A 13150-nucleotide genomic window follows, 5' to 3' on the forward strand; every position below is an offset into this window, starting at 1 on the left:
CAGTTTAAATAAATATCTCCTCCTCTTCACAGAGGTCACATATATCTCAAGCTGCAGGTCCCACTGAGCGCACAGTAAGACCTAATGGACCTTCAGTCATCAAGAAAGTTCTACGGGCTCCAGTTTAATGACTTTAAATACGTTTTTTTTCTCACACTTGATTAATTAATATTAAAAGATCTCTTCTCTGTCCTCCCTCTCTCTCTCCGAGCCTAGAAAGTCAGTCTTTTTTTTTTTTTTCAAAAGCACTTAATAAAAATAAATACAACAAGCTATTAGTATTAACAGTCATGTGTTATTCAGTAACCAGTACAGTAGAAGATTCCTCTGGCCAAGGCTTTCGGTCATACCCAGGCAGGACTTGATTGCTGTAACACTGAGAGGCTTTTTCACAGTTTCTGACAGAACTCAGATCAGCCGTCTGTCCTTTCAGTCCGAGCTCAGTCTCTCTGAGTGCTCGCTCGCTCAGATTTCCCTAGTCCTCAAGGTACTGTACAACGATTATTCTCCGAACCCCCTCGTACTGTCTTCTTGTGTGCTTTTTTTACCAGCGTGATAAAGTATCAAGTCAAGTCCCGGTGGCCAAAGACACCACAAACGAGAGAGCCGACGTCTTGGATGCTACAGGGCGCCGTTGGATGAAATATTCAGGACAAGCATCATCTTCTTCTGTTTCAGTAGCACATGTTCCCATGTGTGTTTACAGAGGAACTGGGAGCCAGCCAGAGCGTGAGCTCGATGACGGCAACAAATGACGACAACCATTTGTAGAATATTTACATATTTATATAAAAAGAAAGTGTTTTCTTAAAAAAACGGTGTTGCATTTTTCACTGTACTGTACACCAAAAACAAACAAACAAAAAAACACTAAAAGGAGATGCAAGTTGTACAGTATTCCCTGTTTTTTCTCCCTTTCAGAAAAAACCTTTCACTACTGTCCGTTCACATTGGACTGACTGGCTAACTAGCTGACTATGTGCAGGAGTCACTGGACTTGACTTTTGTTGAGAGTGAGACTACGGAGGGTTTGGGGGGGACATCAGGTTTGAGATATTTGATGCCCGTTCGAGGCAGTGAACCGTAGGAGCTCATTCCAGGCTGCCGTGACAGAGATATGCCCTGTGCTGTCATTTGTATGGAGTCCACCCTCTGAGGCGCAGGGGGTGGCGTCTCCACTCGGAAGCTGTGATGTCTCGCCAAATGGGAGGAGTTAGATGAGTTGGTGTTGTGTTTCTTGAGGACGGAGGATCCGGAAGCGCCGGATGCTGATCCTTTCCGGAGCCCGTAGACTGATGAGTGGACCTCCAAGCGTTTGCCCATCTGTGGGACGGCTGGAGGGACAGTGAGAGAGGCCTCTCGCTGGGGCACACGTGGCGGCAGCACACCATCTGGATCCACCATGGTGAGGTTGTGACAGGGGCTCTTGACTGTCTTGTACTCCAGGGTGGCCCCCTGGTCGTCCATGACACCGAGGCCCATGCCATGGTCACTATGGTGGGGCTGCTCCACGTACTCGTGCTGGTAGGACTGCTGGTGCTGCTGCAGATGAGGCTGGAGCTGGTGCTGATGCTGCGGCAGTGGCAGGACTACCACGCTGGGAATGTGCCCCGGCGAGGCCCTCAGGGGCAGGTCTGTAGAGATCACAGGGGAGCCCATTGGTGGCATGTCCTTGGTGCAAGCATTGATGAGGTTCTGGTTCCTCTCCCACTCCCGGCTGCCTCGGCTGGGCTTACGACGTGGCTGCATGGGGGTGGACTCAGGCGTTGGCAGAGCAGCGAGATCCAGGTGGTGCTGGTCTGCTTTTATCAGCATCTTACCATTCGGCGTCAGTCTCCCGTTGTGCATCAGAGGGGTGAGGATTGCCTCGGGGCGTCCGTCTTTGGCCTGTGTCTCAAACAGGCCTGTCAGCTTGGTCACACTATTCATGGACCCCCGGCGGGAGTGGAGGTGGTGGCTGTCCTTTTCCTTGCGGCCTGTCAGGTCCATGTCTCGCCGCCGGTGGTCACAGACACAATAGACAATGATGCCAGAGAAGATGGCGCCCATGGCAAAGGCAAGGATGACAGCGATGGCCAACAAGGTCACGGGAACTAGCTGATCACGACCCTTCTGGTAGCTCTCACGGATCACACCTGCAGAGAGACATGGAGATGACATTCAGACTGGCAGGCTAAAAGAAGGACAGATCATCCTGCTGCTGCTGCTGCTGCTGTGCACTGTGGGAACTTGTTTCTAATATAAACAGAGCGGTTGGGAAAGATGCTTATTATTAGACGAACCAAAAAATAGAAAATGATATTGGATTACAATAATCAAAAGACATTTTCTGGGTAAAAAGATTTAAATCATTTCATGAAAAACATGCAAATGACGCTGGGTTTATCCCATCATGAGGAACACCTTTTCAAAACAAGCACAAATGAAAGCTCGAAGTAGCAACATTCAATATTTCCCGAAAATCCAATCTTAGACTGAAAATGTGTTTTGGAGGGGTGATTATGATTCACATTTTAAATCCTAGATAAAACCCTCTGCTGAAATGAAAAAAGATATGAGCGCCGATAAAGGAGCTGAAATACCCAAACCCTTTCTTCTCATAGATGCAAATGGGAGACTTTTCATAAATCTTGGATCCAATCTCATGAATCACAGAGAATACATTAAAAAGCTTCTGATTAGGCACTAAATCCAATGAGCTGTGTCATCAGTGTCTTATGAAAGCGCCACTTTCAAAGACTGGCAAAGAAGCCCTGCGATACGGCCAAATAAAAGATAATTCAATAAAAGCAGCTATGAAGTACTCTAGCGGTGGGAGAGTGGGAGCAGCAGGTTGTGTGTAATAAAATGGGGTCAACAACAATCTGCGCACGCATACACACAAGTGTGGACACGTGCACCTCCCACACACACACACAGACATGCTCACACAGACATGCCCACAGATGATAACCTCCAGCCTGTTGATGAATGTAGACATCTAATGCAGCACTCTGTTCCTTGGGTTAAACACACCAGTCCACAGCAGAGAGATTTATAATGCGTTCACACATGACCTGTGGCCAACACAGATCAGTTACCACAGAAAGGGATTAGGCAGGTGGACTCTATCACGTAAAAAGCTCCCACAGTGCACCTCTGGTCTTGATAACGTGACTCGGTTACACGTGTGTAGTCTGATCATGGTATATATTATTCACCGTACAGCACATACAGTACATGTGGAAGATTCTTTTAATTCTCTGAGGTCATAAAATCCTGCAAAGCTGCAAAGTGCAAAGAAATGGGAGCTTTCAGTCACTCTGGGGGATATAACTTAGAGGAACAACCTGATATTTATATGTATGAATGGAATTCAACTTCACATAACCCATTATGCTATTATGTGTGTGTCTCCTCTACAGAGGAGGTGTGTTTACAGTGAATCTATGTTCTAAAATAAGCACCATGTGGGTGATATGATTTGTATAACAGCTTTCAAAAATCATTTTCATTTACTAGGAATTTACATAAAAGGTGGCGAGAATGGATGAAAATAACTATGACTGTATCATTTTTTAGTTTCACTTCCTGAAGATGCGTTCCAGTGAAAATCAAGTTTTTAACCTTGTTAACACGTCCATATGGTGTTTTCAAGCTACAAGACTTTTCATGAGCAAAATATGCAGTCAGCGCCATGTCTGAGCGTTTCCGCCTTGGAAGTGCACCAATGACAATCTCAAAAACACAGATTCAAACAGTGTGGATTTCATATGTCTCATATCTAAGGAGCCAGGATTCAGGGTTGGAGTCAGAGGGAGCCAGGAGGAGTCTGTCGAGCTCCCATGAAAGCAGCAAAATCATACATCTGTGGGGTCACTGATACATTATAAACAATATTTATTTTAGTCCCCAAACATTAGGGCTGTTAAGGTTCATGTAATTGTGCCAAACCAGACATGGTATGTAGATTGATGCACATACATAATATTGAACAAAAGTCCACAAGCGTGAGCTCCACCCCGAAAAATTTGGCTGTAGCATACGTCACCAGCACTATGGTCAGCACAACAGGTGGACTGGCCTGAGTTATCCCGCTATGGTGAGCGCAAATTAAACACTGGGGCTTGAAGACTAGCTGTAGCAGAAGCTGGATGGTAAATGTTTGTATGAGTGTTAATTGTCAATTTTTCTGTCTTTCTGTCACAACAGAAACCCTAAGCATAACTGTATTATTTATTTATTTAGTTATCTCTGCCCTTAAGGTTAGTTATTTTAGTTATTTTAGAGACCCCCACAATGCTCAGATCATAACTCCAACCTGGGGAAAGAATGCGAGAACAAGGAGCATCAGAGGAGATGCCAGGCGTAGCTATGTATCATTTTTTTGAAGCTAAATTTCACTTTGACTTTCAAAGGGTCATGTTATCTTTTACTGTTAAGTTTCTAGCGTTGTAGAAAGCGATGAGCAGAATCGAAGGTGAGCAGGTAAGCTCCAGCAGCAGGCAAGCAGCAGGTGGGGAAAGAGGCAGGACTCGTTTGCATATACATAGATTAGAACATACTAAATAAGGGAAAGATGTAGAGCTACATCTCAGCCATTTTAAGACATTAATGGATTTTTTTTTTTCCATTAAAAAAATACTTAATATGTAATGCTGATGAACAGAGATGAGTTTTAGGTCTTTAACAAATGTCGGGAGAGGAACTTTAAAGCTACAGTGTGTAGGATTTAGTGGCATTTAGCAGTGAAAATGCAGAACTGCAAAGTATCCTGTGTGCCAAGCGTGCAGAAGAACTGTAGCCGAAATGCAAATGGTCCTATCTAGAATGAGTGTTTGGTTTGTCCATTCTGGGCTACTGTAGATCAACATGGTGGACTCTGTGGGAGAGGACCCGCTCTGTATGTAGATATAAATGGCTTATTCTAAAGTAACAAAAACACAAATCTTAGTTTCAGGTGATTTAAAGTCATGAAAACATTGTTATGAATATCATTTACCATTTCTGCTAATAGATGCCCCTAAATCCTACACACTGGACCTTTAAAGATTGTTTTTATTGACTTGCATTTATAACATGCTGTTTTTATGACTCTACCTTGTTTATGTCTGATTTTCTCAACTACAAAGTCACTTTTAAGAACTAAATGTATTATCAAAAGTGACCTAATGTACTGCATATAAAAATAATATTACAGATATGTAAATACTCAATAGCTTCTTGAACATGACATTTAACATGTCTGTTTTGTTTGTCCACAGGAAACTGACAAAACAAAACATGAAATTACCTCAGTATGAGCTGCAAAAATGAAAGTTTACAGCGACACAGTCTTCCAAACAATTGTCAACAAACAGATCATTGCAATCTTGTCTTACATGCTTTGTTTTTATGAGTCACTTCACTTTTCTTGCTGATCATCATAGAAGGGTTTCAATTTGCTGTGTAATTTTCCAAAAGAAGATGCCACAAAATGAAGTGTTAGTTGCAATAATTCTGTAAAATCCTGAAGGGGCTGGGTAATCGTGTTTAGGCTTTTCAGCTCGTCTGTGTCACCGAGGACGCATTCGGAGAATATCTTCTTTCTGTGTCTCCTCAGCGAGACATAACACAGACACAGAGACAACATGGTAATCTGTTCTCATGGAACTGAAATCCAGACTCTCTTAAACTAACATCCATAATCCTCGCTCGCTGCAGTCATACTTCATTAGTCCAGAGACATGACTTAAATCACGTTTTTCTAGCTGAAATAAAGCACTGAGCAGCGCCTGAGTGTCTGCTTTGACTTTCAATCTCAACCTGGATAAAAAAAGAGTAGTTACTTTTGCTCAGATCATTCCTCATTGATTGTAAAAACAGAACTTCACCTTTCTCTTTAATAGAGTGCTGACAACACGCAGCTCAGCCGTAACTCATTTAATGTTAAACAAAAGGTTTAAAAACGTCTCTCCTGGCCAAAATCGTTTCTTATCAAGGACGTGCCCTGCTGTGTAGATAGAGTGAGAAGTGATGAGTGCTATCTGCAGCGAAGCATTAACGGCTGACATGTGTTATGCTGTGGACTAGTGTGACCAAATGGCCGGCCTGTCTGACGAAACATCTGCTTCTCATCCCATACAGTAACTTCTGAGAACGAAAGAGATACATTTCCTCGCTGCTATCTTTCATTTTGTCCTCACTTATAGATCTTTTTTTTCCCCACCTTTTGCTACTTCCCTCCTTTACAGAAACAATGAATAACATTTCTGACTTTCTTCTTGTTTCTTTCACACTGCTCAGCCTCCATATGGTAAGTGTCCTATTCAGGGGGAACTGGGAAGACTGCAATTATAACCTCGTGGTCTTTGTGAGTTATCATCCTTTGGCAGAGACGACAATGGTGACAGGTGGCATTTGAGAGCCGCCAGGTTAAACGGCTCTACAAACAAAGCGGAGGAGGAATACAGCTTCACTTGAGGTGAGAAGCCTTGACAATCTCCAAAAACCATTTACGTAAGAAAATGAAAGTGCAAGCATAAACAAATACTTTGGCAAATCTCTCTTTTTTCCATAATCCTTGTTAAATGTAAATACATTCATCTATCTCTGTCTACAGTGCTTACATGCTGAGAGAGTGAGTCAAAACTGTTATGAATTTTCATGACAGTGAATTTATCGCGGCTAAAGGTTAACCTCCTTCGACCAGGGATTTGGATTCCACATTGAATAACAAAGACGGAGGGGCGCAGAGCCAAACGGGTGTCCATTCTGGTAAAGGAGGCGAATTGTGGGGCGAGATCTTTGTCTTCTATTCTGGGTCCGAGAACCGAGGTTAAAGCCCTATTTAACCTGCACGGCATGGTTCTTCCTGTCTGCTTCTTTTTTAAAAAGAAAGGAACCTTTCATTATTTTTCTCACTTTTTCTCCCCTTCCATCCGTCACTCATGTCTCACACACTTACACACACTTCCGGAGGGTACTTAGCCCAAGGCCTCGAGTAAAACACAAAAGAGAGAAAAAGAGGAAACTTTGAAGACTTCCATCTTTCATGTGAGGAATTGTTTCTCATCCTAACATCAAAGAGAATGTAAGTAGCCACAGAGGACACGGGGGCTGCCTCTGTCGAATCACAGGACTTGAGGGTTTTGAATCAAGGTGGCTACGCCGCTCATTTTTCCGAGGCCTGTTTATGATCTTGGCAAAACTTTTCAAAACTTTCACGGCGTGACCTTGAAAACTATCAAAGTGTTGCTAAAACCCACGGATTTTCTGCTTTAGTCTCATCTTGTTGAGGTTCTGACTGTACAGTGACTTATAATCGTCTGGTTTCAACTCCTGCCTCGCCCCCAGAATGCATTGCAAGGCATCCTGCAGTTCGACACTTCTCTCAGCGGTTGAATTGATTTGAATTTCACACCGCCTCGGGCCTCAACATTCAGATATTAAACACATATCTCAGATATTTCTCGCTGTCAAAACAGCCTGGGTCGGCAACACTTACTTGTAAATCAGAAACATTGTAATCTGCTGTGACTGGAACTCGTGAATGCTCTCTCACAGTCTGTCTGACACACATAGGCACCCTTACACTCGTTTAATCTCTTCACAAGCACCAACTGACTTAAGCCCACAGAGCTCGTCTTTGTGTTGGTGTTGGGGAAACTTCAAAGGTAGTTAAACATCACAGAGGGGTTACTGAGAGGGCCATAACCTCTGACTATGAGACACTGTTTGCAAAATGATAAAAATCTTAATCAGACTTAACTGCACTCACTGATGTGTCACTTGTTGAAAGGCAGAACAGCGGACTTTGACAACTAATGAAGTAGAAGAAAAGATGAAGGAGAGGAGCAGAAAATGCTTACTGCCTCACATTCACTCTGCCTCTGCTGCTGCAGCGAGAGCTTTAGAAACTTCTTATTAGCTTTCAGGGACTTGCTTGTTGTCATCTTTTTAAAAAGGACATTGCTGTTTAGATGATGACAGCAATTCATTAAGTTCTATTTAATCCGCAGTTAGGATATTATCCCATTAAGGCTTGTGTATGTTTACGTTCGAGAGGCACTCGCATTAATGGTGTTATTCAATATTAAAGCATTCATCAGACAATCGAGAGTCGGTGCACGGCATACTGATGAGCCAGTTAAGATATAATTAAAGCCCTAATTATATCATTCTGCTCCTCAGGTATTAACACCGATGTACTAACCTATCCACCTCCCTGCATACAAACTGTAGTATTTAATACTCAGAGGAAATCAACCTGAATTACACGTCCCCAGGAACATTTTTCATCAGCTGTTTGATGCCTTAAATTGACACCAGCACTGTTTGTATTAATGGGGGATAGACTTGTTAAAAGTGCTGCCCAGCATGAATTAAACAACTAAAACAATCACTCCAATTATTTCTGAATTTCACTGCTCTCACATGTTGGCATATTGAAGACAGCAGCTTCCTGACACCAAAGGTTTACTGTCTGTTGAGGTCTTAAATCATAATTTATAAGAACTGTGGATTTTTCTATGGAGAAAATCTGTCATCTGCTTTTTTTTTTTTTTGTATCGTTAAAGCAACACTTTGCCAATTTTCAGCCAGCTTTGTATGATGACAATGTGGACAGTATGTGTAAATGAACTGTGGTAAACTTTCCTCCATCTTACCTGCGCCCAGTACTCTCATCTCCCAGATCTGCTCATCTTGCAGCTCAAATCCGCCATACGACACATTTTGCGTCATCCAGCAGATTTTTGCTTGCTCACGGGCTGATGCCCGTTGGACTACTTTTGTATGCCCGCCATCATGGACACAAAGAGTGTAGAAGTGAATAGAGAGAGGGACCGGATCCTCGTTCATGCCCTCTCAAACACAGACCAAACTCCAATCCGACTATGAAACTAGGCAGTGCTGATCAAGTATAAACCAAAATTCTGTAACTGTCCAGCCCATTTCTGACCTCAAATGTCTTTAGGAACATATTTTAGTGCACTGTCAGACTGTAATATGAGAATTTGTGAACAGGAAGTGGCGCAAGTCTGTTTCTTGTATTGTAAAAATGGAGTCTGATAAGTGATCAAACGGTGAAACTAAGCAGTACTGATAAAATGTGAACCAAGATTGTGTTACTGCGTCGCCTACTTCTCACCTTAAATATTTACAGACACATGTTTTAGCCAACCATTCAACCGTAATTCAAAATCATTTCGACCACCTGGCCACCATATTGTTTCCAGCATCACAACGGACAAGTTTGCATTACATCACCCACCAGCAAAAGCATTTATTGATCCTGTGCAGCACAGTACATTCTGGTAGTTGTATGAAAAGAACCATCTTTCCAGTGGTGAAATACTTTTTTAACTCCTGCATTCAATCTTGATAAGTCACTTTTATATAGACCGTGACCCACTCATATGTATTTGATCATGCTATGACGGCTGAAAATATGCGGCAAGCTTCTGACTTCTGTGGACAACTCAAGTGACGTGATTTGTAATTCATCCACCTTTAAATGCAGGCATAATTATTCAGATATGTTTTAGTATAAAACGGGTCCCACGTCGTCCCTCCACAGAACAAAGACTCAGCTTGTATCTACTTGATGAGTGGCTCACTCATGGACATGGTGAACGTGACCATTTAAAATCAGTTCAAAGCAGAATAATGACAGCTGAATGTGGGTTAGACGAGCTTCACAAGCACAAAAGGATGAGCTGCAATGATATGAGATTCAGTCTCACATGGCCAAAAAGACAAAGCAAAGCTTTTGTATGAACCAGCAAAGGCAAGAGGTCTTGCTGAAAAGCATAACCAAAGCATTAAAATGGAAAAGTGAGCAGCAAATGTGTGTAGAAAATAAAAGTGGCTGAGAGAACAATAAGCTAATCAGTGGAGGAAATTATGGCTTATAGCTTGACGTCAGTAAGGGAAGTGCGTAATGCCGGGAAAACATCCAGGCCACTGTTTCTATTATGATTCACAATGAGCCACAGTGAATTCATCTGCTTCACAAAGGCCTATCACAATCTTTGGCCAGCAAGAAACAAAATCCTGCTGTTAATACACTAATGAAGGTGTTATAATGACAGGAATATGACTCGTAGGATTACATGACTAAACAATTACTTTATTTTTTTCCTCTTTGCTACAGTGCTCAGGCGTCCTGTCTTAAAGGACCACCTCACCAATTTTTAACCTAAATCCTATCATCCTTTTTTTATAGGATTAACCTAAATCCTATCACTCTACTGCAAGGACATATGAAACTACGAACATTAAATTACCCAATGCGCTCGCCCTCGCAGGCTCCTGGAAAAACTTCACCAGCCAAATGCATCATCTGACAGTGAGCAGAGTTCATGTTAAACTAAAGCGTCTAATCTTGTCGGCTCACTTCCAAGGACGGCAAATTTGAAAGGAGACAAGTCTCCATAATCAGACAACCAAGAAATCCTTCTCCTGACTTTTTTTTTTTGCTCAGTAGAGGTAGAAGAAATAAAGCTGGAGTGTAATATGTGATAGTTATATACTGGCTGTGTTTAAGAGAAATAGCTACTAAATGCTCTCTTGTTCCAGCTGGCACTAGTTGTTTGTTTTGGTTAAGGTTGCAGAGCTAAAAATAGGGAAAAATCAGTGGTTAAACGGACCTTTTCCAAACTACACAAGTTGACTTTTTGGGGTTTTTGGTCTTTTCAACAGTACAGACACTGTAGGAAGGTTTTTTCTACATAGGCCACACCAAAAGACGCCTGAGAGATCGTCTAGCTGAGCATAAATATGCCATTAGAATTAAAAATCATGACTACCCCATCGCCAGGCATTTTAGTGAATATCACAATGCCAATGACTCCGTACTGCGCATTGAGGGCATTGAGCACATTAAACCTATGGTTAGGGGTGGTGACAGAATACAGAGACTTAACCAAAGGGAAGCTTTTTGGATTCATCAATTGAATGTGTTAAAATATCCAGGTCTTAATGAAGATATAGACCTTACATGCTTCCTTTAATGTGTCTGTTATGTTTAATATGTTTATCATATCTTGAACATATGTTGAATACTGGTTCATGGGTATATTATTAAGTTTGATTGATGTTTCTTTTGGTTATGTTTTGTGTATTTTTCTTGTTTTCTCATTCTCTGTGATTTATTATCATGGTTCATTGGCTTCACCTGTCATGTCATTAACTGTGTGATAGTTTCTTATTGGCTGCTGCTGCTATATAGATGAAACCACACCTTGGTGCATCTGTTTCTCCAGCCCTGATGAAGACCAACAGTGGTCGAAACATGTTGGCTTTTTAATGAGTTGGCCAATATATTAAAGGCTTTTTAATCTAATCTTTCCTTCCTCATTCTCATTTTTGTTTGGAGCGCCTGGATTCTTTTCCTGTTTGCAGTACAGACACTGTGTTTGCAAATTCGCCAGTAAAGCTAAATTCAAACCCACATTTCAGCTCTTCTATGAGCATGTAGTCGAAGTAGTAGAGGCTGAATTCATTGTATGCGTTACGTTCATGCTATACATTGTACGGAAGTTTGAAACCAGAAATTCACTGCACAAAAAATGCTATTTTCTCTGCTGGTATTGGACGTATTTGACAGGTCCCCCCTCCCATAACTACAGGTAACATTCAGGATTGACACGGCATCCCCCAATAATGATGGTGAAATCTTCCCCCAATTGCCTTCTGGAAAGTGAGGTGAAGTGAAATGCTCAAGCTATCAAGACTTTTTGGCAGGAAAAAAAAAAAGCGCAGCCTCCCTGTGTGAGCTGGGGTCATACTCTTGCTCTATAATACCAGCCTCACCTTGGCACACAGGTGTCAGAGAGCTGCCTGCAGCTGAAAATAACCCTTGCAGAGCAGCTGTCAAACAGCTGGTATCACCATGAAATCCATGAAGGGGATTCATACCTCTCAATAAACCACAGAAGCTCTCTTCTAATGGCAAATATCATCGAAATGTTTTGGAAACATAATGTTGGAAAAAAAATATTGTGGTTCCTAAGATTTTAATTCACAAATCAAGTTTCTGTTTATCAAGATGTAAACGCAGCATCATCTTCAGTCAATTGACACTTGTAAACACTCCTCCTGCAAATCATAATGAGTGTGAGAATGCACAACCATCTCTGCAGATGGCCATGTCTCCTAGAAATTACGTTTGTGTAATACTAATTTGCTCTCTCAATTACAGCGCAGTGAGAAACATAATTGCTGGATTATTACTGCAGGCAAAATCTTTATCAAATGTGCGACATACAGTATGTATATACGTATGTAGGTATACAGTATTTACCACATGCAAGTCACTGGGGGTGTTCAGGGTGGATTACGGGCCTACAAAGTGCTGGGACTTGACACCAGAGAGCTGGGTTCACATCTTGGGTGACAAAAAGTGTTTGGGTTTAAGATAGGGAAAGATTGTGGTTTTGGTTAATTAAATATTAAAGAAGTATTCACTGCTGGAAAGATGGTCTTTTTATATAACTGGTCTGTCTATGCAGTAGAAAGATGCAGATAGTTTTGACATTTATGCTACATGTCCAGAGAAAAAGGACTGTGGCTCCATTTTTGTTCAAAACTACAACTACAAGAATGCACTCTGTCCAACAAATGAGCCCGGTCTCACTGCAAAATGTGAAATCTGGTGCTTGGGCAGTGTCTTGTGGCATTAGAAACCAACAAAAAAAGGCGTCCTTTCACTTTGGCATGATAAGCGGCTGGTTGCTGTTATAGTTTAACAGTGCCCGGCGGTGGCAGGGGAAATGCGTCAGGACAACAACAAAAGTTGAGGTGGCGAAAGTCCAACTCAGGTTGGTGAATGGGTCCAACAAACACCAAGTTTCACCTGAGAGAGCGGTGTTTGCATCCTGTACAATTCTAAAGCCAACCCCTGTTCTTTTTCCAAAATCTAAACCTTTTTGCTGCCTAAACCCAACCATAAGTGGTCAATTCACAGTGTTGTACCAACCTAGTGCTTTTATTTTGAAAGAGAAAGTGTATCTTAAAGAAGACAATGCATGTCACAGACGGAACTTGACATGGTGTCCCAGAACGTCAACAACCAACGCACCCAAGGTACCTTGCACGCTGTATGTGGACATGGAAAGTCCATGAGCAAACATCAATACATGACGAGGTTGAGAGGTGAGAATGTGTTGAAAAAACCCTCCCGCTGGTG

General features: G+C 42.0%; 1 protein-coding gene across 3 annotated transcripts in view; it reads right to left on the reverse strand.

Annotated features, from left to right (window-relative positions):
• Window positions 1-226: 226 nt before the first annotated feature.
• sema6a (sema domain, transmembrane domain (TM), and cytoplasmic domain, (semaphorin) 6A) overlaps window positions 227-13150 on the reverse strand; it is a 134192-nt gene continuing 121268 nt past the window's right edge. For all 3 annotated transcript variants that reach the window (XM_033619232.2, XM_033619231.2, XM_033619230.2), the window contains one exon: window positions 227-2135. In XM_033619232.2, the coding sequence (XP_033475123.1) occupies window positions 976-2135 (1160 nt within the window). In that variant the 3' untranslated portion in view covers window positions 227-975. The remainder of the gene's footprint in view (window positions 2136-13150) is intronic.

This window comes from Epinephelus lanceolatus, chromosome 9 (genome assembly GCF_041903045.1).
Source record: "Epinephelus lanceolatus isolate andai-2023 chromosome 9, ASM4190304v1, whole genome shotgun sequence".
NCBI classification, from domain to species: Eukaryota; Metazoa; Chordata; class Actinopteri; order Perciformes; family Serranidae; genus Epinephelus; species Epinephelus lanceolatus.